General features: G+C 44.6%; 1 protein-coding gene across 4 annotated transcripts in view; it reads left to right on the top strand.

The window, feature by feature from the left end:
- Nucleotides 1-25,911, top strand: part of col12a1b (collagen, type XII, alpha 1b) — a 105,635-nt gene that overhangs the window by 70,973 nt on the left and 8,751 nt on the right. For all 4 annotated transcript variants that reach the window (XM_018674648.2, XM_018674645.2, XM_018674647.2 and 1 more), the window contains 20 exons: nt 196-325; nt 1,489-1,608; nt 1,905-2,051; nt 2,231-2,347; nt 5,090-5,242; nt 5,886-5,960; nt 7,673-7,812; nt 8,721-8,844; nt 8,947-9,090; nt 9,172-9,336; nt 9,420-9,458; nt 9,563-9,701; nt 11,238-11,380; nt 12,796-12,905; nt 17,858-18,016; nt 19,248-19,325; nt 22,208-22,294; nt 23,615-23,668; nt 24,062-24,157; nt 24,896-24,949. In XM_018674648.2, coding sequence (XP_018530164.1) covers nt 196-325; nt 1,489-1,608; nt 1,905-2,051; nt 2,231-2,347; nt 5,090-5,242; nt 5,886-5,960; nt 7,673-7,812; nt 8,721-8,844; nt 8,947-9,090; nt 9,172-9,336; nt 9,420-9,458; nt 9,563-9,701; nt 11,238-11,380; nt 12,796-12,905; nt 17,858-18,016; nt 19,248-19,325; nt 22,208-22,294; nt 23,615-23,668; nt 24,062-24,157; nt 24,896-24,949 — 2,274 coding nt within the window. The remainder of the gene's footprint in view (nt 1-195; nt 326-1,488; nt 1,609-1,904; nt 2,052-2,230; nt 2,348-5,089; nt 5,243-5,885; nt 5,961-7,672; nt 7,813-8,720; nt 8,845-8,946; nt 9,091-9,171; nt 9,337-9,419; nt 9,459-9,562; nt 9,702-11,237; nt 11,381-12,795; nt 12,906-17,857; nt 18,017-19,247; nt 19,326-22,207; nt 22,295-23,614; nt 23,669-24,061; nt 24,158-24,895; nt 24,950-25,911) is intronic.

Genomic DNA, 25,911 nt, shown 5'->3' on the forward strand with positions numbered 1-25,911 from the left:
AGCCAAAACTTAGACATCGTGGTTCCATGAACCAGTTTTGGTTTTATTTATTGATGTTTCTCCACCATGAAGACGGTTGCAAAACCAAAACATTTTTATTTATGACATCTCAGTCATCAGAATCACATCAGAAACACTTGCAGCAGCCTGTTTTCTGTCAGAAAACCTCTGACTCTGTGGTGTTTTCATCCCCAGACTGTGGTTCCAGGAAACAGAAACAACGCCAGGCTGCAGAACCTGATCCCAGACACCCCGTACAACATCACAGTGGAGGCCGTCTACGCCGAGGGGCCTGGAGGGTCACTCAACGGGAACGGACGCACAAGTGAGGAAACAACAGATTAACACAGATCACAGTTTTCTAGCTGCAACACATGACAGTCTGCGCACAGGTCCAACACTCAGTCACTGTGATATAAGATCAAAATAAACTTCGAGACGTCGCCTGGAAGCAGCGTCACGGCTGCGAGTGAAGTGTGAGTCAAATGTGAGACAAAGAGCAGCCTGAAGAGATTAAAACTGAAGCGTATCTGCTCTGTCAGACATGTGTGACATGGACGAGTGAAAAACACAAACACAAACACAAACCTTCAGACTTTGCTGCTTCTGCAGCGGCTGATTCAGATTAACAGCAGGTTTCTGCAACACGTTTCTTTAATAATGTTTTACTCTTAGAGAAGGTGAGAAGCTTTGACAGCTCCATACGATGAACTAACCAGGCTTATTAAGATAATCAGGGAGGGATTGAACCTGTGAACTCTGTGTTACTGCTCGTTCTCCCTGAGCCTCCTGCTCCTCCTGCAGCAGCAGCAGAGAGAGGAGCCTGTACAGTGAAAATAAATACAGTCGACATACATTAGTCAACAGTGCTAACACTTGTTAGTGTGACGAGGTCGGAGCGCCGGGATCCAACAGGAGCTGAACTGGGAGAACACTCCACTGGTGAGCAGCAGCATTAGTTACACAAACAATAGAGACTCAGAGAAGGAGTGTGTGTAGGCGTCAGTCCAAGTGAGAACACACACACACACACACACACACACACACACACACCGCCCGGCTCAGCAGGGCTGAGAAAAGACCCAAATCTAAACACGTGTATTACATATAATAAATTTAATAAACAGATGTAAGGGGAGTGAGTCAGCTGGGACTCGCTGCTGAGGAGGCAGAAAATCTTCATCCAGGAAGTGGTTTGATGTTCAGCTTTAATGTCTGACAGCTGAGACGTTTCACTTATTTAAACAAGATTATCAGCATGACAGTGATTTTAAACAGGACGGACAGATGCCAGCTTTTGTTTCAGTTTAAGCAAATATCTCAGTTCAGGCTTTTTTTTAGCTTTGTTTTGAATCTTTAACACATCTGAAGATTCGGCCTCGTTCACTTTGCTCCTGGTGAGTTTCTGTGGAGGTGGAGATGAAGCCGTGTTGTTGTTCGCTGAGACAGATGTGGTTGTTGACTCGTCCTCTCTCCGTCTCTCCGCAGTCGGCCTGCTGAGTCCCAGAAACCTCCGCGTCTCAGACGAGTGGTACACCCGTTTCAGAGTGGCCTGGGACCCGGTGGCAGCTCCCGTCCAGGGCTACAGACTGATCTACTCTCCTGAAGGTGAGGTTCTGAGGTTTTCCTTTTGGGGGGGCAGTTTGCTCAATGAGAGAAAACAAAACAAACAGACAAGAGAATTAATCGGATTTGTGCTTGAATGGTTTTGATGTTGAACTTGGCTTCTGCTGCCATCTGTAAAATGCTAACCAGATAGTTGTGATTGCTCTGCAAACACTCTTTGATGTTCATCTTCTGCCAGTTAGATGTTTTTTTTCTTTGGTTACACAATGAATAATCGTGCAGACGAGTAATTTTACATGATTCAGTCCAGCACGTTGTCTCGTCTGTTGTGTTTGCAGGCTCAGACCAGTCCATCGATTTCTTTGTGGGCGACGTGACGTCTTACACTCTGCACAACCTGCAGCCTGGAACCACCTACGACGTCAAAGTGATCGCTCAGTACACCGGCGGCATGAGTGCACCGCTCGATGGACAGGGAACAACACGTACGTACAGAAGCTGTGTGAAAAGAAAACAGTCTTGACTTCAGATCTGAGTTGACACTTGAATAAAAACCATTTTCATTTTCTCTGCAGCTTTAGAAACAGTATCAGTAAACAAAGAAATATAGTAAATATCAGTAAAATAAATTGTTTTGTTAAAATGAGAATCTCGTCCTCTGCAGTCTACCTGAACGTGACCAACATCGAGACCTACAACGTCGACCACGACAAGTTCTGCATCAAATGGACGGCTCACAGGGCGGCCACATCGTACCGCATCAAACTCAACCCTGTGGACCGTAAGTCTCCATCTTCAACACACACAACATGTCACCTTCACGTCCACTGAACCTTAATGTCAGGTTACTAAACCATGATCAGTTATTCCAGCCTTTTTTTGCTCGACTGATTCATTGTTTTAGGTCCCAAACGTCCCAGGTGACGTCTTCAGATGTCTTGTTTTGCTCTGACCAACAGTCCAACACCCTGAGAGTTTTACAATCATCTAAAACAGAGGTCATCATTTTTATTTGGTAAATGACTTAAACAGTTAGTTGATTATCAGAGTTGTTGCAGATTAGTTTTCTCTGAACAACAGCGACACAGTTTGACTCATTAGAAATTCTTGATGAGGAATTTCCCTCCGACCGCCTTCTGCTGATACATGAGACCACACCTGAGTGCGGTCGACTTTCACGCTCCGATCCTGATCGAAGGCGACCGGTTGGAGGTGATGTATGCACTAACATGTGCAGTGAGGCTCCCAGCAGATGTCTGAAGGCGTACCTCCAGATGAGGTCATCTCTGTGGCTGTGGATGCTACAGACCCTTCACGGCGTTAAGCAGACTGTGTCGGCTGTTTGGGATCGCGTCTAGACGTTTTTTACATCTTTTATTTTCCTCTCAGAGACTGTTTATCTCCAGGCCTCCTCCTTGTGATTATTACTCGAAGCAGGATGCAAGTTTTGGCCGGGATTGAAAGCGCCCGACCACCAAGCTTTAATTGTGTCTCTGTCTGCACAGATTACATCCTTTTCAATTACTGCAGGGTCTTTGATTCCCATCTGGTTCATATTCGCACATGGACACGGGTTAGCAGTTAAAGAGCAGGAAAACCCAGGAAGAGAGCATCAATATTTAAATATCTATATGGTAGTCATTAGCCTTTTGTGCCGCTACGACGGGTTGCCAGAGCAAATATGGATCTGCTAGCGTGAGACAGATGGCGGGTTAACCTCTAGCAGAGGATCAGAAATCCCCAGCATGAAGATCCGTCCCAGTGAGAGGCAGCAGACGATGCTCTCGAGTCAACAAATCAGTCAACTGTTTGTTCTGAAGTGGAAATGCAAACAGCAGCCGGAGACGGTGGTGAGATGAGTGAGTGGAAAAACAGTGAGCTCGGCTCTTCAGCGCTGATATTTCCTCCATATTTTAAAAGCCATGGAAACACTGGTCAGAGGAGAACATGTGGCTGCCAGTGTTTTAAGACTCAGAATCTTCTCATATCCAGATGAAATGTTTCAGGGATTATATTTTGTCAGCATCACTCTCTGTACAAATCTGAGTGTATCTTCCATCTTGATAAATGAGGGCCACTGTTCTGGAGTACGTCTGACCAGGAGACGTGTGTGTTTTCCCAGAACAATTTATATTAAGTGACTTCCATCATCACTTGTTGATATTACAGAGCTCATTCTGAAACCCTTGCGTCACCCGAGCTGCTGGATTCTGTCATTTGATGGAAAATGATGAAATCCCTCTTAGTTAAAGTCATTCACACTGAAAAGTAGCATCATCCTCCAATGGCAGCTGTCTCTGCAATAAACATGTTTTGTTTGTTTGTGCTGACTGCAGCTCACAGTGTAAATAGGAAACCTTATTATGAATATATCACTGCCCAGCCACGCACAGAGGTAAACATTTCACTGGAAGGGTCAGTCGCTGGGTCTCGGTGCTTTTTTTAAAGTCATCTTTTATTTTCCTCCATTAGCAACAAAACAGACGACGTAGCAACACTGAGATGGTGACGACAAAAAAGCTAAATGAACCTGTCAGGCGTCTGCTCCTTCTCCTTCTCTACAACCAGACACAAAAAGTCTGTTTCTTACTGGACTGTGATTGGCTCCAAACTACCTGCGATCCAGTGAAATCATGTCGTACGTCCAGGTGTTGAACTGAGATTTAAGGTCAACTCTCAGAGACTTTCCTTCACGTCAATAAGCAAAAACACTTTCCTCTGAAACCGAGTTCTCAGAGGCTTTAACGCAAACTCTGAATGTGTGAAATAAACCGAGCATTTATCAGTAAATCCAAACATACAGACTGTAGGAAACGAAGCACGGAGAGGAGCTAAATGCTGTAAAATAAAAATTCTTTTTCGTCATTTGCAGAAGCTGAAATACAGGCCCGAGGTTGCCAACATTAGAAGCCAGCGGGCGCGGGTGTTCGCTTTAAAAGCCAGATATGTAAGCACCTGGGGAAGTAATCTTTGAGTCATTGGTAGGAATCATTAATGCTATCATACCCCAGGAGGTACATACAATGAGTAAATATCTTAGTTTTCACCACCTATATTAATCTTTTATGGTGATTCAGAGCATTAAAAAATCGATATAAAACCCACTGGGTGTGGTTTACAAGGCTGGGACTGCGAGTTTCCAGTCATCTAGAACAAACTCTGGAGCTGCTCGGTCTCCTCGGTGTCCTCCTGCTTTCACTCAGTGGCCACAGTCGCACATGAGTCAGTGTTTCCTCAGAGAAACTGATCTGGAGGTGTCCTGTCCATTTTTTTTAACGCACATATTCCACCATCAGCCAGCTATTGTCGATTTAGTGTTGAGAAACATCCAGAAACCAGTAACACTTGTTCAGTGATGGTTCTCCTGGGAAAGAGTGGAGCATCTTCCCAAAGAAACATCTTTGACTTAAGTGGTTGTGTTTGTGGTTTAACCTGCTGACTTCAGATGGAACAAACTTTTACTCAGAGTAAAACAGTTTATTCTGATTATTCGTGGGGTAAAAGCGTCTGTTTTCCTCTGCAGCCTCCAGTAAAGGACAGCATGAGATCACCATCCCCGCCGGCCTGCCTCAGTACTGCTTCGATGGACTCTCTCCTGACGCTCTGTACACCGCCACTGTCTTCGTCCAGACCCCGAATCTGGAGGGACCGGGGGTCAGGACCAAGGAGAGAACATGTGAGTGTGAATCTGTTGTGTCATTTAAAATCCTCTGGACTGAAACTAAACTCTGCAGACTGGAGGTTTAGTTAGCATAACATTTCTCTGAGAAATTGAGAAAAGAAACTTTATGGCCGTACATAAAATGACAACATTTATGATCAGGAACAGCTCAGAATCTGCCATTATTTCCATCGTGGTCTCTTGTTATTTTCATTTCTTGTTTTTTTAGTGTACCAACATACTTTATTGATAATAAATACATTAATTAAATAAGTCTTTGGATGGAAAAACTCTTCTGCTATTCAAGCAACACTGACACCACTAAAATACACTGGCGAGATGTCTCCTTTCTTTTTAAAAAGTTGAGTCAAAATCAAATTAAAGCTGTTGCTTTGCCAGTTCTGTCAGAGCGTGAGCCAGCATCATGAGTGGAAGAGACATTTATACCCGTCCACATCCGGTCACCTCAGATTTATAACACGATCATAGTAACGAGCTCCGTTGCTCCAACACGAGACACGACTCAAACACCGAGTTACACCAGCTCACAGGACCGATCCAGAACCACGAGCTCATCAAACAACATGTTGACTGTCGCTCTGCGTTCATCACTGATTCTTCTCTGATGATGGCTCGTGTCTGTTTTTGTCTCTCGCAGTGGTGAAGCCAACTCCAGTGCCAACGCTCCCTCCAACTCCAACACCTCCACCCACCATCCCCCCTGCGTGGGCAGGTAAGCATTTATAATCAGCCTGTGTGTTTACGCCACCTGTCTACATCTGGGCTGTGCGGTGATGTTGGTGTAGTGGCCGCTCGCTGTACTGCAGCCTCATCATGTGACACAGACTGGCTCATAAAACATTTTTCCCCTGACACACTGATAAAAGAGCAGCTGTAAAACACTGGATATATCTGTTCTCAGTAAAATAAACCATGTGAAATGACTCTGTTTATCACCAGAATTTGATCAATTCAGTCCAATAACATTTTGGAAAGTCTGGAGGAGCCATATGATTGAATGATTTCATAACATTCATGTGTGTGTGGAGCCAGCACAGCCGAGGCCCGTATGCACCCAGGAGGCAGCTTTTACAGGAGTTAATCTTTGAATATGATCTGGAGTCTGTAGACAGAGACCTCTCCTGCCTACAGCCCATCAGATCATCTGATTTATTATGTTATTTACTTGCATCTCACAGTAACATCGTTGTTCTATCATCGGCTGACAGTCACAGTAACAGCCAGACAGAAACAAAGCTCCAGGCTGTGACTGATAAACCACATTAGTGTTTTCTAGCTGATACTTTAACATCCATCCACCTCTGGCTGCTTATCTGGGTCCAAGTCGAGGTGAAAAACCCACCTGGGAATGTTAACATCAGTCAGCAACATCAGTTAGTTTACATCGTGTCTCCCTGCCACTGCTGGCTCAGCTGTTAATGAAATGCGTTCACCTCCTCCCAGGCGAAAAGATATCTCCAGACCTTTTTTTCTTTGGAGATATTTCAGAGCAATGATTTCTGACCAGAAAAAGGGAGGAAGAAATGTGGTTACAGCCTAAATAAATTCTCCCATCTGTCTGTATTTCACAGCAAAACTGAACCACAAAACACAGAACACAGCAAAGAGTCTGTGGATGTTTAATTTAAATAGAAGTTAATGGAAGAATGAATGAATGTGAACTCGTTAAAACGTCCCCTGAGGACTCCATAATGCTGCACCACATTCAGAAACACCAGGTTCTTCTTTGAGGAAAACACGGATCATCCCAGGGCTGAATGGGTCGAGTCTTTTCATTCAAGCTCAGCTCTGGTTGGAACATCCTCAGTGCAGCGTTTTGGCCGAGGTGACGGTTTGAACGCTGACTCCTTCTGGATCCGACCCGCGCCAGCAGAGAATTAATAACCACCACATGTGCTGCTGGACCTGTGGGGCGCAGGACGGGGGAACACGACCGATAAGAACCAACAACTTAACTGTTGAAAAATGAAGACGGAGCGGTCCAAAGAATCTGTTTGTGTCGTTCGATATTGTGTAAAACTTGTTTATAAAAAGGAAGAAAGGATAGAGAAGATTACAAAGTATGCAGCATCGCATAAGGCAAAGATTATTCGAAGGTTTTTACCCGATTCGTATTCGAGAGAGGAACCTATTAACACAAGCTCACTTTCAACCCTTCTGGTGACCAAATGTTCCTCCTGTTGCCAGTTTTTTTTTTTTTATCAGTGAAACCCTTAATTACTATACATGGTCCCATAACGTCATTTTTCTCAATCGTTTTGTTTTGTTGCAGCTCTCAGCTGACTTTTTTTTAATGCGCTCCGGCTCGCAAACGATAATTATAGCGTGTGATGATGCCATTCTCTCTGCTGGTGTTTGTGATGCTGCCCCGAGGTCTGGCCGGTGGACTTTAAAGCTCCTTATTGCCTTGTTTTCTTGCCTCAGTTTGCAAAGGTGCCAAAGCAGATGTGGTGTTCCTCATCGACGGCTCCTGGAGTATCGGCGAGGAGAGCTTCACCAAGGTCGTGCACTTTGTCTCCAGCGTGATCGGCGCTTTTGATGTGGTGGGACCCTCGGGAATGCAGGTTTGTACTGAAACTGTCAGTGCTACAGTTGTTATTTGCAGGAGTAAAGCATCATGGTAAAAGACAGAGCTCAGTGAATGTGTGCTGGGGAGTAAAAGTCAGTCTCAATCAGATGTAATCAGTGAAATCAGACAAGACTAAACAAACGAGAACAACAACAGCAGGTGAGAGAGAAAGGAAAGGACAGGTTATAATAGAAAACAGGAGAAAGGATGAGAGAAAACAATGAAATTAAAAGTTTGAAAGGTAACGTATTAAGTCTTAAGCAGTACATGGTAATTTAGTCGCGTGTGTTGTGATTATATTTGAGTCACAGAGTTAAGCATCTGTTTTTCTGAAAAGTAAATCCCTGATGATCTTTGAAAAAGCCTGAAGGTTGCTTGACATCACTTCCAGAAGTTTTGAACAGTTTTTCCAGAATCCTCAAAGACTCTTCATCTCTCTCCATCTGGATAAAAAGAAATATTCAGTCCACTGCACAATAAAAAACGACTTTAAAACCGTTTCCCCAAGTTGCAACAACCAAAAACCAAATGTGTGCTCTGAACCAAACTTTATTGTCACGTATATTTATCTATCTTAATGTTGTTTTCCATAATCAAATATTTACATACATCCAGTGAAGTATATTAAAAAGACAACATCTTAGTTTATTGCATTTTCAGTTAACTAAACACCGTTACAGGAACTCAGATGTTCTTTTGCTGCTTTGTTGTTCTTGGTTGTTTTCTGTGTTTCTGTTTCTAATAAACTCTAAACTGTATAAATGACCTGTGTCATTTCTCTGTCATCCTTCCATTTGGTCCTCTGATAAAGTTTTCCTTTTTAAAACCAAGGACCTTCACAGTAGATCACTTGTGACTAAACTCGACTTCTTGCTAACGTCTGAGATGTGACTTTCCGAACAGGTGTCGTTCGTGCAGTACAGCGATGGCGCAAAGACAGAGTTCAAGCTGAACTCTTACCAAGACAAAGGCGTCGCCATGTCTTCACTTTACCACATCCGCTACAGAGGAGGAAACACCAAGACAGGTTCGATCACTCATCACTTCCCGCGAGGAAACGTAAAGTCCGACATGAACCAGCTTCTCTTTAAATATTCCCAATCCTTTCTTCTCCCTCTCTGCTGAGCAGGAGTGGCACTGAAACACACCTACGAAAAGGCCTTTTCACTTGAAAATGGGATGAGGAGAAACGTCCCCAAGGTTGTTGTAGCGATCACAGACGGACGATCTCAGGACGAGGTGAAGAAGAACGCCGCCAACCTGCAGCACGCAGGTAACGGACGCTGAGTTCACTGAAATGACAAGTGAACACTGTTAGAGAAGTGAGGTATTCTGACTGTGTCTGTATCCTCAGGTTACAGCGTCTTTGCCATCGGTGTTGCTGACGTGGACTTTGTCGAGCTGCAGGAGATCGGCAGCAAACCAAGCGACAGGCACGTCTTCGTCGTCGATGACTTCGACGCTTTTGACACCATAAAAGAAAACCTGATCACCTTCATTTGTGAAACAGCAACATCATGTGAGTTTACACTAATTCAGCTTCAACGAAATCCAAACAGTCGATGAGTTTGTTGTGAAATGTTTTTCTTTCTCGCTCCACAGCCTGTCCCTTGATTTTCCTGAACGGATTTACTTCACCTGGTGCGTACACGTAAATCACTCATTCATCAAGACCTTAAATCACCTGTTATCTTAAAATGTCCCGAACGTCCTGAGGTTTCATTTCCCGACGTGTCGTGTTTCAGGCTTCAGGATGCTCGAGGCGTTCAACCTGACAGAGAAGACCTACAGTTCCGTCAAAGGCGTCTCCATGGAGCCAGGCTCCTTCAACAGCTTCACAGCGTACAGACTCCACAAGAACGCCTTCCTGAGTCAGCCCACAACGTGAGTCTCACGCAGCAGACCTCTGGTTGTTGTAGTTTAGTCGACCAGAATCATAATGTTTTTTGTAGATAAACAAGCTGCTCCTGCTGTAGTTGCAGATTAAAGGTTGACTTGAACGTACGGGATCTTGAAGGGAAGCTGCTCTAATTGTTGTTAAAAGAAAAGAAGATATTTCTTTGCAGTTATTCACTCATGACTCTGGACGTCAGCCAGTTTATCTGTGCACAGCTGTAGTTCACTCCACTTTCAGCTTCTGTTCTCCATCTCATTCATTCTTAAAAAGCTGAAACATGTTCCTGTGGATTTACATCCACATTCGAAGGTGAATCACTATCTCTTTCTTCTAACAACATATTCTATTGGCATTCAGCCACCACAGCTCAGGCCCAAGGAAATGCTAACAGGAGTGTTTTTATCTGGCCTTAGATTTTCCTGCACAGTGCACTAACATGTAACATGTGTATTGTCTGTTTCGTGCTAATGCAGGAGTGGACATCTTGAAAAGAAGCAGGGAATTAGACTGTTCTTAAGCTAATGGCTCCGTCAGCTAAGCTAACAAATTCGTTTATTATGGCTAGTGTCACCAAGTTAAAAAGGATTTTTGTGTCTTGTTTCATTTTCTCGTCGGTTGTGTGATCCTGAAAAAAAAACACTAACCCCCTCACGACTTAAACTCCAAACACATCGTGTGTGATTAAATCACTGAACTCTGCAGGGAGAAACATTCCCAGCTGAGCACAGCCGGCACTTTCTCCCAGAGCTTCACAGCGACAGCGCAGATTTGTTGTGTCATTGTTGGTGTTTTTAGCGCTTCCAAGTTGTTCGTGTCTGTAACGTGAGGCGTCTTGCACAGCTGCGTTCAGACCGTTTGAGCTCATTCTCTTTGTAAACTGGGTCAGTGGATTTACGGCGCTCTGTGAGGTCAGACGGAGCCGCAGGTCATGACAGAGTGCAGCCTCTGAAACAGCTCCTCAGACCATCCTGAAGCTGTTTCGCACAACAAGCCTCCCGTCAGGCCACCGAGTGCAAACCTGACCGCAAACTAGACTGTTAATACTGGCCAGCACCCAACACAGGCGTCCCATATCCAGAATATCACATGCAACAGCAAAGTGGTGGAAAACAGCTTGAGTTCTGACTGTTTACCAAGTCTGACTTTCCAAAATGTGTAGTGACATCAGAGGGACAAATGGGAAACATCCTGCTCTAATACGACTGAAACAAGGGTGGAAGGAGGTTTTTTTAAACTCAACCACACCACAGTTTAAATACAGTAAATACAGTTCAAGGTTAAAGTGAGAGTGCTACATGCTGATGTGTTAGTGTCAGTCAGTTTTAGTAAAGTTGTCATCACCTGTCAAGTCATTTTTACTCTTTAAACTTTCAACTTCATCCCTTCTTTGTTGTCTTTTTATTTGACACGACTATGAACTTGGTTGTCTGCAGTTCTGAGTTGATGTAGGACGTTGCGTTGGATCAGAGCGACAGGTAGACTCCGTCAGTATTTACTGTCATCTGTTTTTGTCTCATGAACAGAGAGATCCACCCTGACGGTCTTCCCCACGCCTACACCATCATCCTCATGTTCCGCCTCCTCCCCGACTCGCCCAAAGACGCCTTCGACATCTGGCAGGTGTCAACCAAGGACCACAGGCCAGAGACCGGCGTCACCATTGACTGTAAATATCCCTCTCTCCTCTTCGCCTCTGATGTGTGAGCGGTGAAAGGAGGGCACTGGCATGGGGAATGTGTGAGGGGATGTGGAGCAGCTGTGCCTCGTTGTGTTGTATCTGATGTTGAAACGAGATGAGTGGGGGTGTAATGAGCCGGCTGTGCCCTCGAGCTGCTTCGGTCTCACTTGATAACCGAGCCGAGTCCTTTTACCACCACAGTTTTATGTCATCGGCCGAGCTCAGCTGGCTTTAGTAAAGCCTCGGTTTCAGTCTGTCAGCAGAAATCCTCCAGTGCTGATCGCTCGTTCTGGTTCTTGGACGACACTGAGGTTCGGGAAGACACGCCACGTCATTAAAGGAAAAGTTCAACATTTTGGGAAAATGCTCACTCACTTCTTGGAGGAGAGTTAGCTGAGGAGACCCAGCGGTAACTTGCTGGCTGTTTCTAGTCGTGCTAAGCTAAGCTAAGCTAAGCATCTCCTGGCTTCAGGTGATATCAGTCTTATCATCATCATAATGACACATATTACATTCTGACATCTGAACTGTTGTGTAATCGTCTTCACACACGTTAGACAGAAACACATTTTGTGGGCTCTCCACTGGTTTTACAGGCAGAGATCAGTTTCCTAATCATACAGTAAGGATTATTATTCAGCCCGTGGAAACAGTTGCATAATGTCTTCTGTAAATCTGGAGCTTCTAGAGAATACCATCAAGTCTTGGACTACAAATTTGCATCATGGGAATTGTAGGATCCAGCGTTTGAGGAGATTAAACCATCTGAGGAGAAGATAAATCAGGATATCTTGGTGTCTGCAGCTTTAATTCTGACCGTTGTGTCTCCAACTCAATGGAAGTAACATGGTTTTATTGTAGGTCTGGGCAGTATTTCAGACTGCAGGATCATGTGTAGACCTGTCCTGGTTTTGACTGGTCTGAGGCCTAGAAAGCAGAATATCTGAATCCAAGACTTAGGCAGGTTAGTTACTAACAGTGTGAGGAAAACATGTTTCTCTGTTTTAACTATAAAACTCTAATACTTGTGTATATAAATCTAAATACTCTGCTCACAGGCTCAGAAAGTATTTATTCCACTAAAACTAAAACTGAATAATTAGGACGGAGCTGCAGCAAAGAGCCGTCGTGTCTGAGTTAATCTCCTGCAAGTCATCAGTGCAGGTGGAAAACCTCTGGAGGAACTGAAATAAACTTTCTAAGGTTTTTTGATGATGTTCAGTTTTATTTTCAGGAACTTATTTTCACCACAGACGAATTCATAGCTGAAGGTCATTAAGTCATTAAAAAATCCTTGCAGAGCAGAAAACTGCAGTAGAAGCTCCAGCTTGCTCCTCTCGTGTAAACTTCACAGATCACTCCTACAAATAAAGACACTGGTGATTTTTTCTGTCTCCTCTCAGCCTCCAGTCAGACTGTGTCGTTCTACAACAAAGGAGAGAATGGCGACATCCAGAAGGTCACGTTCGGCAGCGATCCAGTGAAGAGGATCTTCCATGGAAGCTTCCACAAGGTAAACGCTGACAGCTCCATCTTCATTTACTCTGCAGACAGGAGACTACTGCACTGCAGCGATGTTAGAAATCAAAGGGTTTTTCCAAAGCAGCAGCGTTATATCGTCCACGTGTGTATTTTAAGTTTGAAACATATTTAAATTGAACAGAGCAGAGCTGACAGTCAAATATGTCTTTAATGGTCGAATTATAGAACAGTTTTTTAGCACTAGGTGCGACCGAGGCGTGACGCATCAATCGAATCGCTCCGCTTTGTTCTCGCTGGACGTCCCGAGATCATACAGATACTGTGGATGCCTGAGATTCCAAATGTGTTGTATATTACAGGCAGAGCACCTCACATGCAACTACAGACGTGTTCCTGAAGAGTTATGTCAGCTCAGACAAACAGATGGTCCTCTGCAGGTTGTAAAACGCAGAGCTGCCCGACGCTCCACTGCTGCGTTTTATGTTCCTGTACAGTTCAGACTGACCGACTGATGGAGGAGGACATCTGTGTCCTCTGGATGTTATAAAATGATCAGACTGAGTCAAGTGGAGCTGCTGGTTTAAACATCCAGCCAGAGACGGAGCCGTGGAGACAAACGCTGCTCGTGTTGTTTCCCTGTTTTTCACTTGAATTAGAGAATTCGCTGTGTTGGAAGACTCTTCAGAACCTTTCTGAAAGTCAAACTGCATGTGAAATAGTAGCAACAGTTTGTGCCTCTTTTATTGTTCTTACTTTTAAGGCGGTATGATTTAATTCAACTACATCAAAACTTTGAAAACCTCACAGGGTCGTTTGACAGCAGCTAATCCTGGTTTTGAAGCCACTTCAAGACTCATCAGACTTTACTACTACTTTACCTGCCAAAAAATATGAACCAATAAATAGATGTTTAGTCCATTTGACAGAGAGACACTGTATTTACTGCATGTTTTAGTTATAACCCCCAAACTTTACAAATATAACAAATACAATCAGATAATTACAACAAATAATTCTTGAAACTGTTTTCCTGATGTATTTGTAGGAAGTACTTGTTTGTTCCTCCTAAATAATAAAACCAATGAATTTGGACGTTAAGTTTTCAGGGACTTATGACACCGTTTTGAAGTTAGGGACAGGGTGCATTGTATCTGAATTATCAGACAGAAAAATACATAAAAAGATGAGGATCTAATCTGTTGATAAACACTCAGTTGGCAGTTTATTAGGTACACTGAATGATATAGTGGCAGGTGTTTCTATTATTTTGTCCACTCCTTTCATATCAGCGAGGGTAGACTAAACAACAGAGACTCCTCTCCTCTGTGTTGTCAAACCACCGAGACTTTTATTTATCTGAAAGTCGACTTTTGGATCATTGTGATTTTAATCAGTCGTCACTCAAAAGTAAAAACAACCTTTTTAATTAAGCAGGGCGGTAACTCGTCCAGGCTGCTCCAGCTGTCTGTGCCCCGGTAAATAAATGCTGTGGATCAGAGAGGTGTTACAGTTGTTTGCAGTCAGAGGAAACGTGTTCTGTGCTGTGCTGATAGCAGCACTTATTTACAAGACGTACTGCTGAGGGGAAACGGTGCAGACAGCCGTGCAACAATATCAGGATCCATAAGCTCTTCAGAGGCGGCGGGGGGGGGGCGTTAAAAATGCGCTGCAGTGCCTGCTGGGACGCTCGCCTGGAAAATACTGGGTCACCGCTATTGCTATTAAACAATTACATCAGAGCAGCTGAGGAGCGCCAGCAGGGAGGAGGGACCTCCCTCCCATCATCTCCCGCTGCAGCTCCCCCCTCCCTCCCCCTCGGCTCAGGAGGAGTGTGGGGAGGCAGGCGCTCGCTGCTCTTACCTCTGGTAGCCGACCGCAGGGGAATTCTTGCTGCTCTGTGGTTTTACCTCCCAGCATGCCACAGGGCTCTGGTCTCTTGGTGAGCAGGCTGTCTGCAGATTACCTGCTGCCTCCTGATCGATCCTCCTCTGGGCACTTTCAGCCATATTTCCCTTCGTCTTTTTGCAGCTTCTCTCTTCCCTCTGGCAGAGAAAATGGAGACACTTTAGGAGTTTAAACGGTGACTTTTCAGTCAATCTCCACGTCACAAAAACGACTTGTTGTCAAAACCAAATGGGATTAAGATTCACCCAAAATAAAGAAGACTTTCACAGAGAGGTTTTGTTTTCTGGAGATTTTGGAGGAAGTTCCAGACGTGTTTGTTTCAGATGTGATAAAATGATTAGAGGCTTCGGAGAGAAAGAGAAAGTGGAGCAGAGTTGATCCCAGAGGCTGAAATTCCTCCTCCTCCTCCCTCCACAGAGAGGTCAGAGGTCAGAGCTGGCTATAAACCCCAGTAGCTGCCTGGATTTCACTTTCTTGCTCGAGGGCACTGCAGCAGGTTCGGATCCATGTACGTCACTTTCACTCTGGATTTTTTCTTTTTCTCTCATGGAGCCCTTTGGCAACGATAAAACGAACACCTAAAGATTTAAACACCTGTCAGTTAAAGAACTGGCGAGCCGTCGCTGCTCGCTGGGACGTTTTGAACTTTCTGTCAGAGTTTCGCAAAAATAACCGTGATTTAAAAAGTCTGCTCAGCCTCCCTGTGATGTTACTGTGCCAGGTTCACAGAGACGTCAGGGTCCGCCACATCACCACGGCTGAGTCCTCTAATCCACTCTCCCCCCGCAGCACTTTACCAACCAGCTCTGAAATCCTCCCCCAGATGTTTTTAACAGCAGAGATCAGTCAAACAGTCCGATCTGTTGTGGAGACCTGAACAGTTTCTGAGCATCTCCGGGACCAAACAAGGATTAGGTGATCGAGTGAAGATCTAACTATCAGCCGTCGCTAACTGATCTGTGCCAACTGCAGAGAAATAGATTAACAAGCCTGCCAGCGTCTGTAACTCCTGCTCAGACTCTGAGCTAAAAAACAAAGATAGGAAATAAAGATGCTCTGAATAACGGGGACTGTACATTTTCATTTCTACTCCTATAAACATGCTTCTGTAACTCACACAGAGCTTCCACACATCAGTCTGACTTAAACTTAATGTGAGATCTGAGCCGACGGCCGTAAACTTTCACGACGTGTTAGTTTCAGTTTTACATTTCCTCTCTGCTCAAACTGATAAATAACGTTTGATCAAACCAAAATCCAAAGTGAAGCTTTCCAGAGCTGTAAGAACAGCTTGAAAAATGAATGAAGTTCAATGTTCGGCACCGCCTTTATTTTGGCAGATCTGATAGCCAGTAATAGCTGATATTATCCATGAGAGAGAGAGAGAGAGAGAGCGAGCTCAACAGGAGACCAATACATCAGTGTGTGTTTTACAGGAACAATGTATCAGAGTTTCCTCTGAGTCTCTGAGGAGTTTCCAGCCTGACCAGAACACAAGTCTGAGTGAAACGCTCCTGGCACAGACCCGATCACAATTAAATGCTGGCAGCTTCAGTCTGACCATATCAGTGTTGTTATTGGCTTTTAAAATCCACGTCCTGTGATCGGCCGTGTCCACAGACAGAGTGGATGCTGCTGAGGTTTTGACAGTTACCTGCAGCAGAGCGTCAGATAATTGCCTGAAATGTAAAGTGTAAACGGAGACGCCGCTGTGCTTCCCTCCCCCCTGAGGTCTTTTCTTGGATGTCTCCGCGGTCTGTTCAACATGCCTCTGCATTTCTGCAGATGCTGACTGACCACGAGCAGCGAGCCGCGGCCGCCGGAGCTGCCAGCGGGGCTGTTCGGCTTTGTAAAAAAAACAACGTCTTCCCCTCCTCGCAGCTGGACGCTCTCCGGCCGGCCGCTGCCTCCGAGGGGCCGGCTCTGAGGAGGAGCTGTGGAGAGGGCAGCGCTCGCGGCTTACCGCAAAATGACATCATGAGGAGATGTGGCGAGGGAGATCTGAGCGAGGAGAGATGCATTGTGGGGTTGTGATGATTCCACTGCTGTCTCAGTTATTTTACAGTCGAACCAATGTGAGATGGAAGGAATGAATTCTGGAAGATTTGGCCTCCAAATCAGATTTTTTTCCAGCTGGAACAGGAACATTTTTTGAGGGAAAGGATAGAAATCTTTGACTTGTGGCTGTGGTTGATAACAGAGTAAATAAGCAAAGGGATTGTTCAGGAATCTCCAGGCTGGAACTGTTGACATAAAGCTGCTGGTATGTTGGGATGCTGCGATCCATTCGGTGCTGGTCTTATTAAGTGGATCAGGTATCGACCGATCCACAGCGAACAGTTCGTGTTTGTATCAGTAAACCGGACGTGCTCACAGCTCCGTTCATTATCAGCTAAAGATCTGAAACCACAGCTCACAAATATACAATCCATAAACCTCAGTATGTGGTCAGTACTTACTGTTTAACAGCTGATACCAGATCTGTTTAATAAGTTCAGTGTCGCCGCAGATCAGAGTTTAGGACAGATCAGAAAAGCTGCTTTACTTTTTAAAACTTACTTTGTGTTTTATCACATTATTAACAAAGACTCTGATCCATCACCACCTGTTTGTCTGGTATTAGTTTGTGTAAGTTAAATGTGATGAGTCTGTCTTCAGGCCATATTAGAACACAAACAGTTTACAAGGTATGAACAAAGCTACCTGTGTTTCTGCATGGAGCTCGACCTAACAAGGTGAGGAGGTGATTTTTCAGTGAGTTTCGACTGTAAACTCCCTGATGCTGCAGGAAGTCGCTCAGAGAAAGAAGCTCCTCTTCTTTCTGAATGAATGGAGAGGAAGCGCTGGTTTTCCTCCGTGTACGCTCTCTCACATTCCAGCAGCGTTTCAATAAACAGAACTACAGCAGAGACGATCGAGCCCGTCCACCCTCGGCTCAGGCTCCGCCAGACTCAGAGTAACCTAATAATTTGCAGGCCATCAGGATAAAAACCAGACACAAGCCTTGGTCTTAGAACAAAGAATGTGCCAATAAAATCTATCCCTCTTTCTCTTCTTCCTCTCTCTTTCTCTCTGAAGCTCCATATCCTGGTTTCATCCACCAGCGTCAAACTCAACATCGACTGCCAAGAAGTGGCTGAAAAGGAGATCAAGGCCGCTGGAAACACGTCCAGCGATGGCTACCAGGTTCTGGGCAAGATGTCCAAGTCCGCCGGCTCCAAAGGAGAATCAGCAACTGTAAGTGAACTCTGATCCTGCAGAGGGAGAGTGAAAGATTAGACCATGAATGTACAGGATTTAAAAGGTATTTTACTTTAATTTGGACTCTGGAGTTTGAATGAGATGTTACAGGATCATGTTTGGCAACAACAACGACATAATGATACCCAACAACAGAAATCAGATTTTCAACTGAGCTAAACCACAGCAGCTGAACGTTACAGCCTCTGCAGCTTTATTTCACAGCAGCAGTGTAGAGTTATCTTCTCTGTTAACTGTGTGGTCTATGAAGTTTCAAAGAATTCAGTTTGACTGTCAGGAAAGAGTGAATACCGAAACCCAAAGATCTTAGTTTTATTGTCACGTAAGACGAAGAAAAGCAAGTGAGAGGCTGGACCCAGTGAATGTTTGGTTTTACTTCACAGATTAATCAATTATCAGAATAGTTTGTGATTCATTTTCTGTCCATCGATCAATCGTCGCAGCGTCGGGACATTTTCATATTTAACAAACGAGCTTATGTAACTTCTTTGGTGGATCTTTGTCGATGAAGAGATGCTGAAATGAACCTCCTGGCATCAGCTCCCCGTCACAGCCTCATGTGAACTTTGTATTTCCAACATAACAAAGTCAGGGGAGACGTTGGTGGCTGAGAGTTGAAGGACACGACTTTGTTTTGGGGAAAAACTAAACGTTATTTATTTTTTTAGTCAGAGTACGCGGTTGGATTTGAGAGCAGCAGAAGCACCTGTTTCCTTTCTCTGTCGTCGTATTTGCTGCAGAAATAATCACCGTTAATAAACCTGCCTGTGGTGGTGAAAGTAATAATGGAGAAAAAATGTGTTATTCCTTCGTTCCAGTAAAAGAAGGCTTGATGAATTTTGTTGCAGCGGCCTCAGAGCTGCTCACTGTGAGTGTTTGACACTGAACACAGTCGACATTGTTTCCTAACAGTTTCATAACATCAGCAGCGAGCTGGCAGAGCTTTCGTACTCTGGGTCATTTGTCTTTATTAAAATGGACATCAGGGATTATTCTTTATTAAAATGGACATGAAAATGAGCCGAGCCTGAACTGGACCGATGCTGTACGTTAAACAACGTGGCCGTTTCCTCTCCTCCTCCCCGGGGCTGATGGGACTCGGCTGTGCTGCATTCTCTGCTGTTTGTCTTGTGGGAGCTGTGAAGGGCGTATCAGAGACACATGTACCACAACACCATTTCCATGTTTTGTTTTTTCTCCTCCGCAGTTCCAGCTCCAGATGTTCGATATTGTCTGCAGCTTGGCCTGGACCAGCAGGGACAGATGCTGTGACCTCCCGTCTATGGTAAGAGAACCCCCACCTCTGTGAAACATGGACACTCCATCTTTTAACTTCATTTAATGTGCAGATACTCCACCAGCAGCTCCACCAACTCTTCAGCCTGCAGCCAACAGATGAATCAAAGCTCTGGGTTGGAGAATACAGAGACGTCTGATGGAGTTTTTGGCCTGTAAACTAAAGATTTTCTTCCCTGATATAATTACGAATTCAACCCGAAACAAAAATCTGAATTATAGAGTTGGTGGATTTCTGAGCCCTGATTGGACACATGCTTTCAATACATTTAGTTTTCTTGAAGCTTCATGTAAAGACATTGTTTGTGGCCATAGTTAGGTCTTCACACACACACTGTCCTGAGATCAGTTCTGCATCCAGAGCAGCTTTAAACTGCTCGTGTGTTTGTTTGTACCTCTGATCGTCCTCTCACAGAGACCTGTCAGGACACCTGGTTTTCTCTCTCCAGACTCAGGGACAGTGGGTTTGTTCCTCGGCGACATGTTCAGCTGCAGTTAGACAGTAGAACGCAGACGAGCGTGTTCGTACTGTAACTCTGATCTCAAACAGCTCTCAGGAGTCAGAGCGTGTCCTTGATTTTCCTGCCGCTGTGTTTTAGGCTCAGCAGCAGATCAAAGCTCAGGACTCGGAGCAACATAATCAGAATCAGAACAGGCTCACGGAGCAGTAAACAGGGTATATGTGATCTCCAGACGCATGAGCCGACTGATACGTCTGATGAAAGGTCAACAGGGCGTGAGATAGAGGAGCTACGATCCTGACATTTAACAGCATGTTCAGTGTGTTTCTGTAGCTGCACTCATACATTTTAATAACCTCAACACTAACATCTGGAAAACATGAGGTGCTCAGTCAGATCAGGTCCTTTTATAAAACGTTTCTGTTCACCTTCAGTTTACAAACGAGTTTTTAACGCAGACGTAAAGAGAAGATCCAGCAGATAGTGATTATTTCTCTGTTTGACCTGTCAGTTATTTTCACTGTTTTCTGATTAGTTGTTTGGTTTGGAACATGTCAGAAAAATTCTGAGAAGCTGTGGAGGACTGAGGGCACTGCCACACAACAACATACAACATGAACTAATAGAGAACAGCTACAGGTGAAACGCTGCGTTTCAGTGCAGCAGCCTGTAACGAGGCTGCAGCTGTGAGGGAAAGTGAAGAGATTCTGTTGTTGAGCAGAAGAGAAAAGCTGAAGTGGCTGTTAATAATCTGCAACATCTTCACAACATGAGTTTTCTATGTAGAAAAAGTGGAGAAGTTTCTTTTTTAACCTTCATCCCACACACACAAACTCCTCTGACAATAACCACTGCACAGCTAAAAAGAGAGGGACATTTGTTTTCAAGCTGTCGAGTGTTTGGGCTTCGGCAGCAGCTACAGTGTGAAGTTTTAAAAGCAGCTCAGGCTGTTGTTTGACTCTGGTCTTTCTCAACATGAAGGTTTCTCACTTCAGTCCCAGCAGAGATCTCCAGAGACGCTGTAACAAATGAAGCTTTGTCTGAGCGCAGCACGTCTGCAGCTCGGACGTCCAAAAGATTTTGAAAAGGATTCAGCTCCGGTGGATTATTATCTCGATTGCTGCAGAGCGGGGACAGCTGCTTGATTGGGCTGTTTCGCTCACATTTATTAAACGATCTAAATTACTGCGATCAGCACGGACTCAGTGGAAAGATCTGCCCGGACAACAGGAGTTTCACATCTCTGTGAAAAGACACGTCCAGTGTGTGTCTCATTGTGAATATTCAGCTGATTCTTTAAACCCCAGTGATGTGAAGTTCCAGCTCATTTAATTCCCAAGAACAAGAAGAAGGAGCACAGTCATTCTTTAAACGAATGTTCGATTCCTTCATGAGCTGAAATAAGAAGTTAGATCACCAAGCTTCGTTTTACAGTTTTTATTCTTTTCGAGAGTGAAAACGTCGACACCGCTCTCCTGTCTCTGTGTTAAATAACGACCATTAGCTTAGCTTAGCATAAAGACCAGAGTTCACAAATACACAGAACAACAAATAGAAATGTCACTCAGCCATGATTTACTGATGTTAAATGAAACATGATGCAGCAGATGTCCCACAGCTTCAGTCGTTCTTCATGTAAAAATAGGAGTTCTGCTTCTCACAACTAATGATTATTTTATCTCCTGATTAAATTTGCTGTCATGTGTAACAAAGAAAAGCAGCAAATATTTGACTTTTTTGCTTCAAAATGACTAAATCAGTCCTTTGATTCCCTGATAGTTCCAGATGAGATATCATCCTGAATTCAAAGTAACTCACTTCACCTCCAGGAAAAGCCCCCTCCTTCCTCCAAAGCGGATTTTTATCATCGTGCTGAAACCTCTGAAGCAGAAGATGTGCCCCCTCCTCTCAGAGAATCACCCAGGCTGCTGTCACCGTGCCCACAGATCTGCTCTGGTATTTTCTGTTGGCAGAGCGGCTCCAGAAAACGTCACGTTAAGACTTCTCAGATCAAAATCTTGGCTCTGGTCTTTGTCTTGTGCGAGAGTGTAACCTACAGAAATGTGGTCTAAACTGTTCACCTGTGCAGCAGCAGTGGGACATGTTTTCAGAGGACGTCCAGGGACAGACTCTGCTCGTAGAAACAGTTCTTAAAGGAAACTCTGGACCTGCTGAGCTGTTCTCTGCTGTGGCTCTAACACCTTGTTAGGACACTCAGCGACTGTGTTAATGTTTTTAAACTGTGACTGCTGCTAATGACGCTCTCAGATGTGAACTCCAGTCCAGACCTCAGTCCAGAGAATCAGTTCAGACTTGGATTTGATTTTCTTCGGCTCGTACGGATCAGTTCTCTCTCTGTCTGAGGCTTCACTCAGCATCTGTCTTCTGTCTGTTTCTGTCTGTCCAACAGAGAGATGAGCTGAAGTGTCCGTCTCTGCCCAACTCCTGTACCTGCACCTCAGAGGCCAACGGACTCCCAGGGCCTCAGGGTCCAGTGGTAAGAACCACCTCAGTCTGTCAGCCTGTGTCCGTCACCTGTTAGAGGTGAGAACAGTTTGGACCATCATGTCTCTTAGAAATGATTCTGCCAGATGCATTTTGGAGGAAACACAGCGGCTGCCTGGAACATGTTCACTGGCTTTGGGTTTTTCCAGTCCTGGGCCCAGATGTATGAACCATGGCTCATTCCCCACACACATAGAGCTCCACAGAGTTTTATGGAGGTACGACGCCGTGAAGGTACAGACAGGGGACTGTGACTCTGGAGACGTGGGCTCACGTCCTGCGTCTCTTTAGGCGACTAAAACACTTCAGCTGAGGTTAAGGATCAGCTGTAGTTTCAGATGAATATTGAAGTGAGACCTCTGACCTTCTTCTTCCCGCCTCAGTTCAGTTATCTCCACTTTAACGTCCTGATAAGCTGCTTGTTTTTTGAGCACATTTTACTCTTAATTCCTCCTTCACGTAGTCTGACTTAAACACAGGGGCTCTTAGCTGTAATGGAACATTTTTCCACTGTGGTAATACCTCTCTAACATACGTAAAAAGCTCTGCCTTGTCTGGTTATTTATGGTTATTTAGACACTGTATGTTGTACAAGGGAGAATATTGCGCCCTGAGGCACATTAACCATGGGAACCTTCTTTGCAATGCCTCATAAAATCTTTTAAGAGAAGGGAGAAGGTAAACCGTGGTGCAGCGTGTCGAGGGCCGACCTCTCTGACAGCTGATGGATAAACCTCCAGCCTCCTCTCCTCCTCCTCTGACTCGAGAAAAATGTAGGAAATCACCACATTTCTCCTTTAACAGCCTCAAAGATATGAAGAGAACACGGAGCAGAAGTTGTTCCTCAGCATTCATCTAAATTACAATCTCTAAAGTGCCTTTTATCGTCATATATCACAGAGGTTTTGTGGAGGTTGTTTAAGCTAATCGTCTGGTAGAGTGTGTTCAGACTGGATACGATGATGAAGACGTGTAATTTTAGTCGCAGTTTGTTCGCTGTGAGTGATGGGATCCATCAAACCACACACACACACACACACACACACACACACACAGTCCTACTCCACTGTAACCCTCTGCTTTATTTTACTCTTTTAAAATAGAATTTATGTGTTTTTATGTCGGCTTCTTTTTCCTTTACATCTTCTTAATGCCTTTATTTATCACAGCTGATTCACTGAATATTTTAAGGTATACTGTGGACAGGTTTTCAGGTATTTTCCACAGTTTAAGTTGACGGCTGCACCTTTGTTCTGTTCTCTGGTCTTGTCTTTGTTGTGTTAATGTGATAAATGTTCCTCCTCCTCCTCAGGGTGCCCCTGGCAGCAAAGGTCCTCGAGGTGAAAGAGGAGAGGCTGGTCCTGCCGTGAGTATCTTTAAAAAAACTTCATCGATCATCCCACTCGTCTTTAAAACCTGCTGCTTCGTCTTTTAATTAACGCAGCTCCAGTTTTTTTTCCCTGAGCTGGATCTTCCCTCGATGAAAACAAAAGATTGTTTAAAGTAGGAAAGCTTTGAAGAGAGTAAGCACATCTGATTCCACTTATCGAACGAGTGTTTTTGCTTTTCCCCCCTCTCTGATATGAAGGGGAGGCTCGGTTCGATCCGTGCGGCAGCATTCCTCGTCTCCTGTTGGTCTTTTCCACAGATTGCAACAGTAGCGTACTTGAACTGAGACGAGAGATATCAGCAGATTTCAACAACAAATTCCTCCTGTGTTTAAATATTTCTTATCTGACCTCCTCTCTGGGCTTCACAGGGACCGGTCGGCTCGCGGGGAGACATCGGTCCACCCGGGCCCATGGGTCTGCCCGGCCCTCAAGGACCCATCGGGCTGTCGATTCCAGGAGAGGCTGTGAGTTCATAAACACACCTGATACACACACACACACACTCCTCGCTCTGAGCCACACAGGTGACGCGTTTTCAGCCACCACACATTAATCCAGCTGGGATTATTTGGCGATTTATCTTGAAGGGAATTTACAAGCTGGGGAGTATCTGTGGCAGAGACTCACATTCCTTCATGTGTGAGAGGAAGAAAGACCTGAAACCTCAACATCAGCAAATGTTAATAAATCACAGTTTGGATTTCCGTCTCAGAGATGAGATGTACCCAAATTAAACAGAAACATTCCTTCGGTTTGTCTCCAGAAAGGTCACAGCACTTTACTCCCCTCCCTACTCCACTGCTTTTATTTCACTGCTATAGTTACTGTACAGACGAGAGAGAGATGTTAGTGAATGTGGAGGTTACGATTTCTGCTGAATTCATCTAAAATCTGAAGGTGAACTAATCTCATCTACAAACTGTCAAATTTAGCTTCATCTCCGCTTCGATCATTTTGATCTCTGACCGGAGATTTCCTGTTTTCTGTTTGGGGAATGACCTGAACGTCTAGTATGAAAATCAGGGTTGATTGATCCAATCAGCTGCTTCTTGACCTGATGTTGCTAGTTTTAGATTGGTGAGATGAAACACTCTTATTCTGAATCTGTATTTTAGTGTCACGGCTTCACATGAATCCGTTGATCTCAGATAAATCGTGTTAGACAAACGTCAGTCATTCATGTTGTTGTTTTCTACCTGCAGGGCCGCCCTGGACCAAAGGGAGACCCCGGTGACTCAGGCTTACCTGGACAGAAAGTGAGTGCAGCTCTGGATCTTAAACAGGAAACAGGATAATTCACAGCTCGACTACTACTCTGGCGTCCGGCCACGTGGCTGGACGCGGATGCTTTTCCAGCTGGGATGGATGCAGGGAGAAGAGAGGGAGTATGTTTCTCTGCGGCAGGTTTCTGAATATTCCTTTTAAATTAAAATTCAGCGGAGGGACGAGCCAAGAACAAGTCACCTTGATTAACAGATAAGTTGTTTTAGCTGGGAATATTCGAGGAGCCGCCGTCCAACCTGGGATCTCCAGGATTTGGATGAAGAGTGACACCTAAGCTTCGAAAAGAAAGTGCTGGCGTGAAAGTAAAGAACATCTTGTGTCGCTCTGAGCTCTGAGTCAAAAACCTCTCGACAGAAAACACTGAGTGAAGAAAATCAGGTAACGATTTGATTTGAAGTTTTATGGAGGGGCACGAGACGGGAGTCAAAGTTTTATCTGTTCACCTCAAGGCTTTTATTCATGAATATTACAGCATCATTCAGAGAAGCTGGTCAGGAAGTAAAAATCAGGTTGTGTGTTTTTTTAGACAGAAACACAAAGAGTTTAATAGAGATGATAAAAGAACAAAAAAAACTAAAACTAAAGAGGAAATCCAGCGAAGACGTCAGTGATTTGACTCGTCTCCAGTTGAGGTCAAAGGTCAGATCCCAGACGAAGATTCGAAGGTAAACCAACCCTGAATGCTGCAGGGACCGACTCCAGGCCTTCAGCCTTCACTGATCCCGCAGATAGGCTCCATTACATCTGTTTATAGACACAGTCACAGGCAAACACTGTCGCTCCTGTGCCCTCTGCTGACCTGAGGAGATTCTCAGAGAATTCCCCCTTTGGAAGCTTTTCATCTTCACATGGATGAAGAGGAGATCAGTTTTCCTGCTTTTAGACTTTTTTGGAAGTAAAGGAAGAAGGTGGAAGTGAAGCGTCCGCTCAGCGG

This window comes from Lates calcarifer, linkage group LG7_1 (assembly GCF_001640805.2).
Source record: "Lates calcarifer isolate ASB-BC8 linkage group LG7_1, TLL_Latcal_v3, whole genome shotgun sequence".
Taxonomy (NCBI): domain Eukaryota; kingdom Metazoa; phylum Chordata; class Actinopteri; family Centropomidae; genus Lates; species Lates calcarifer.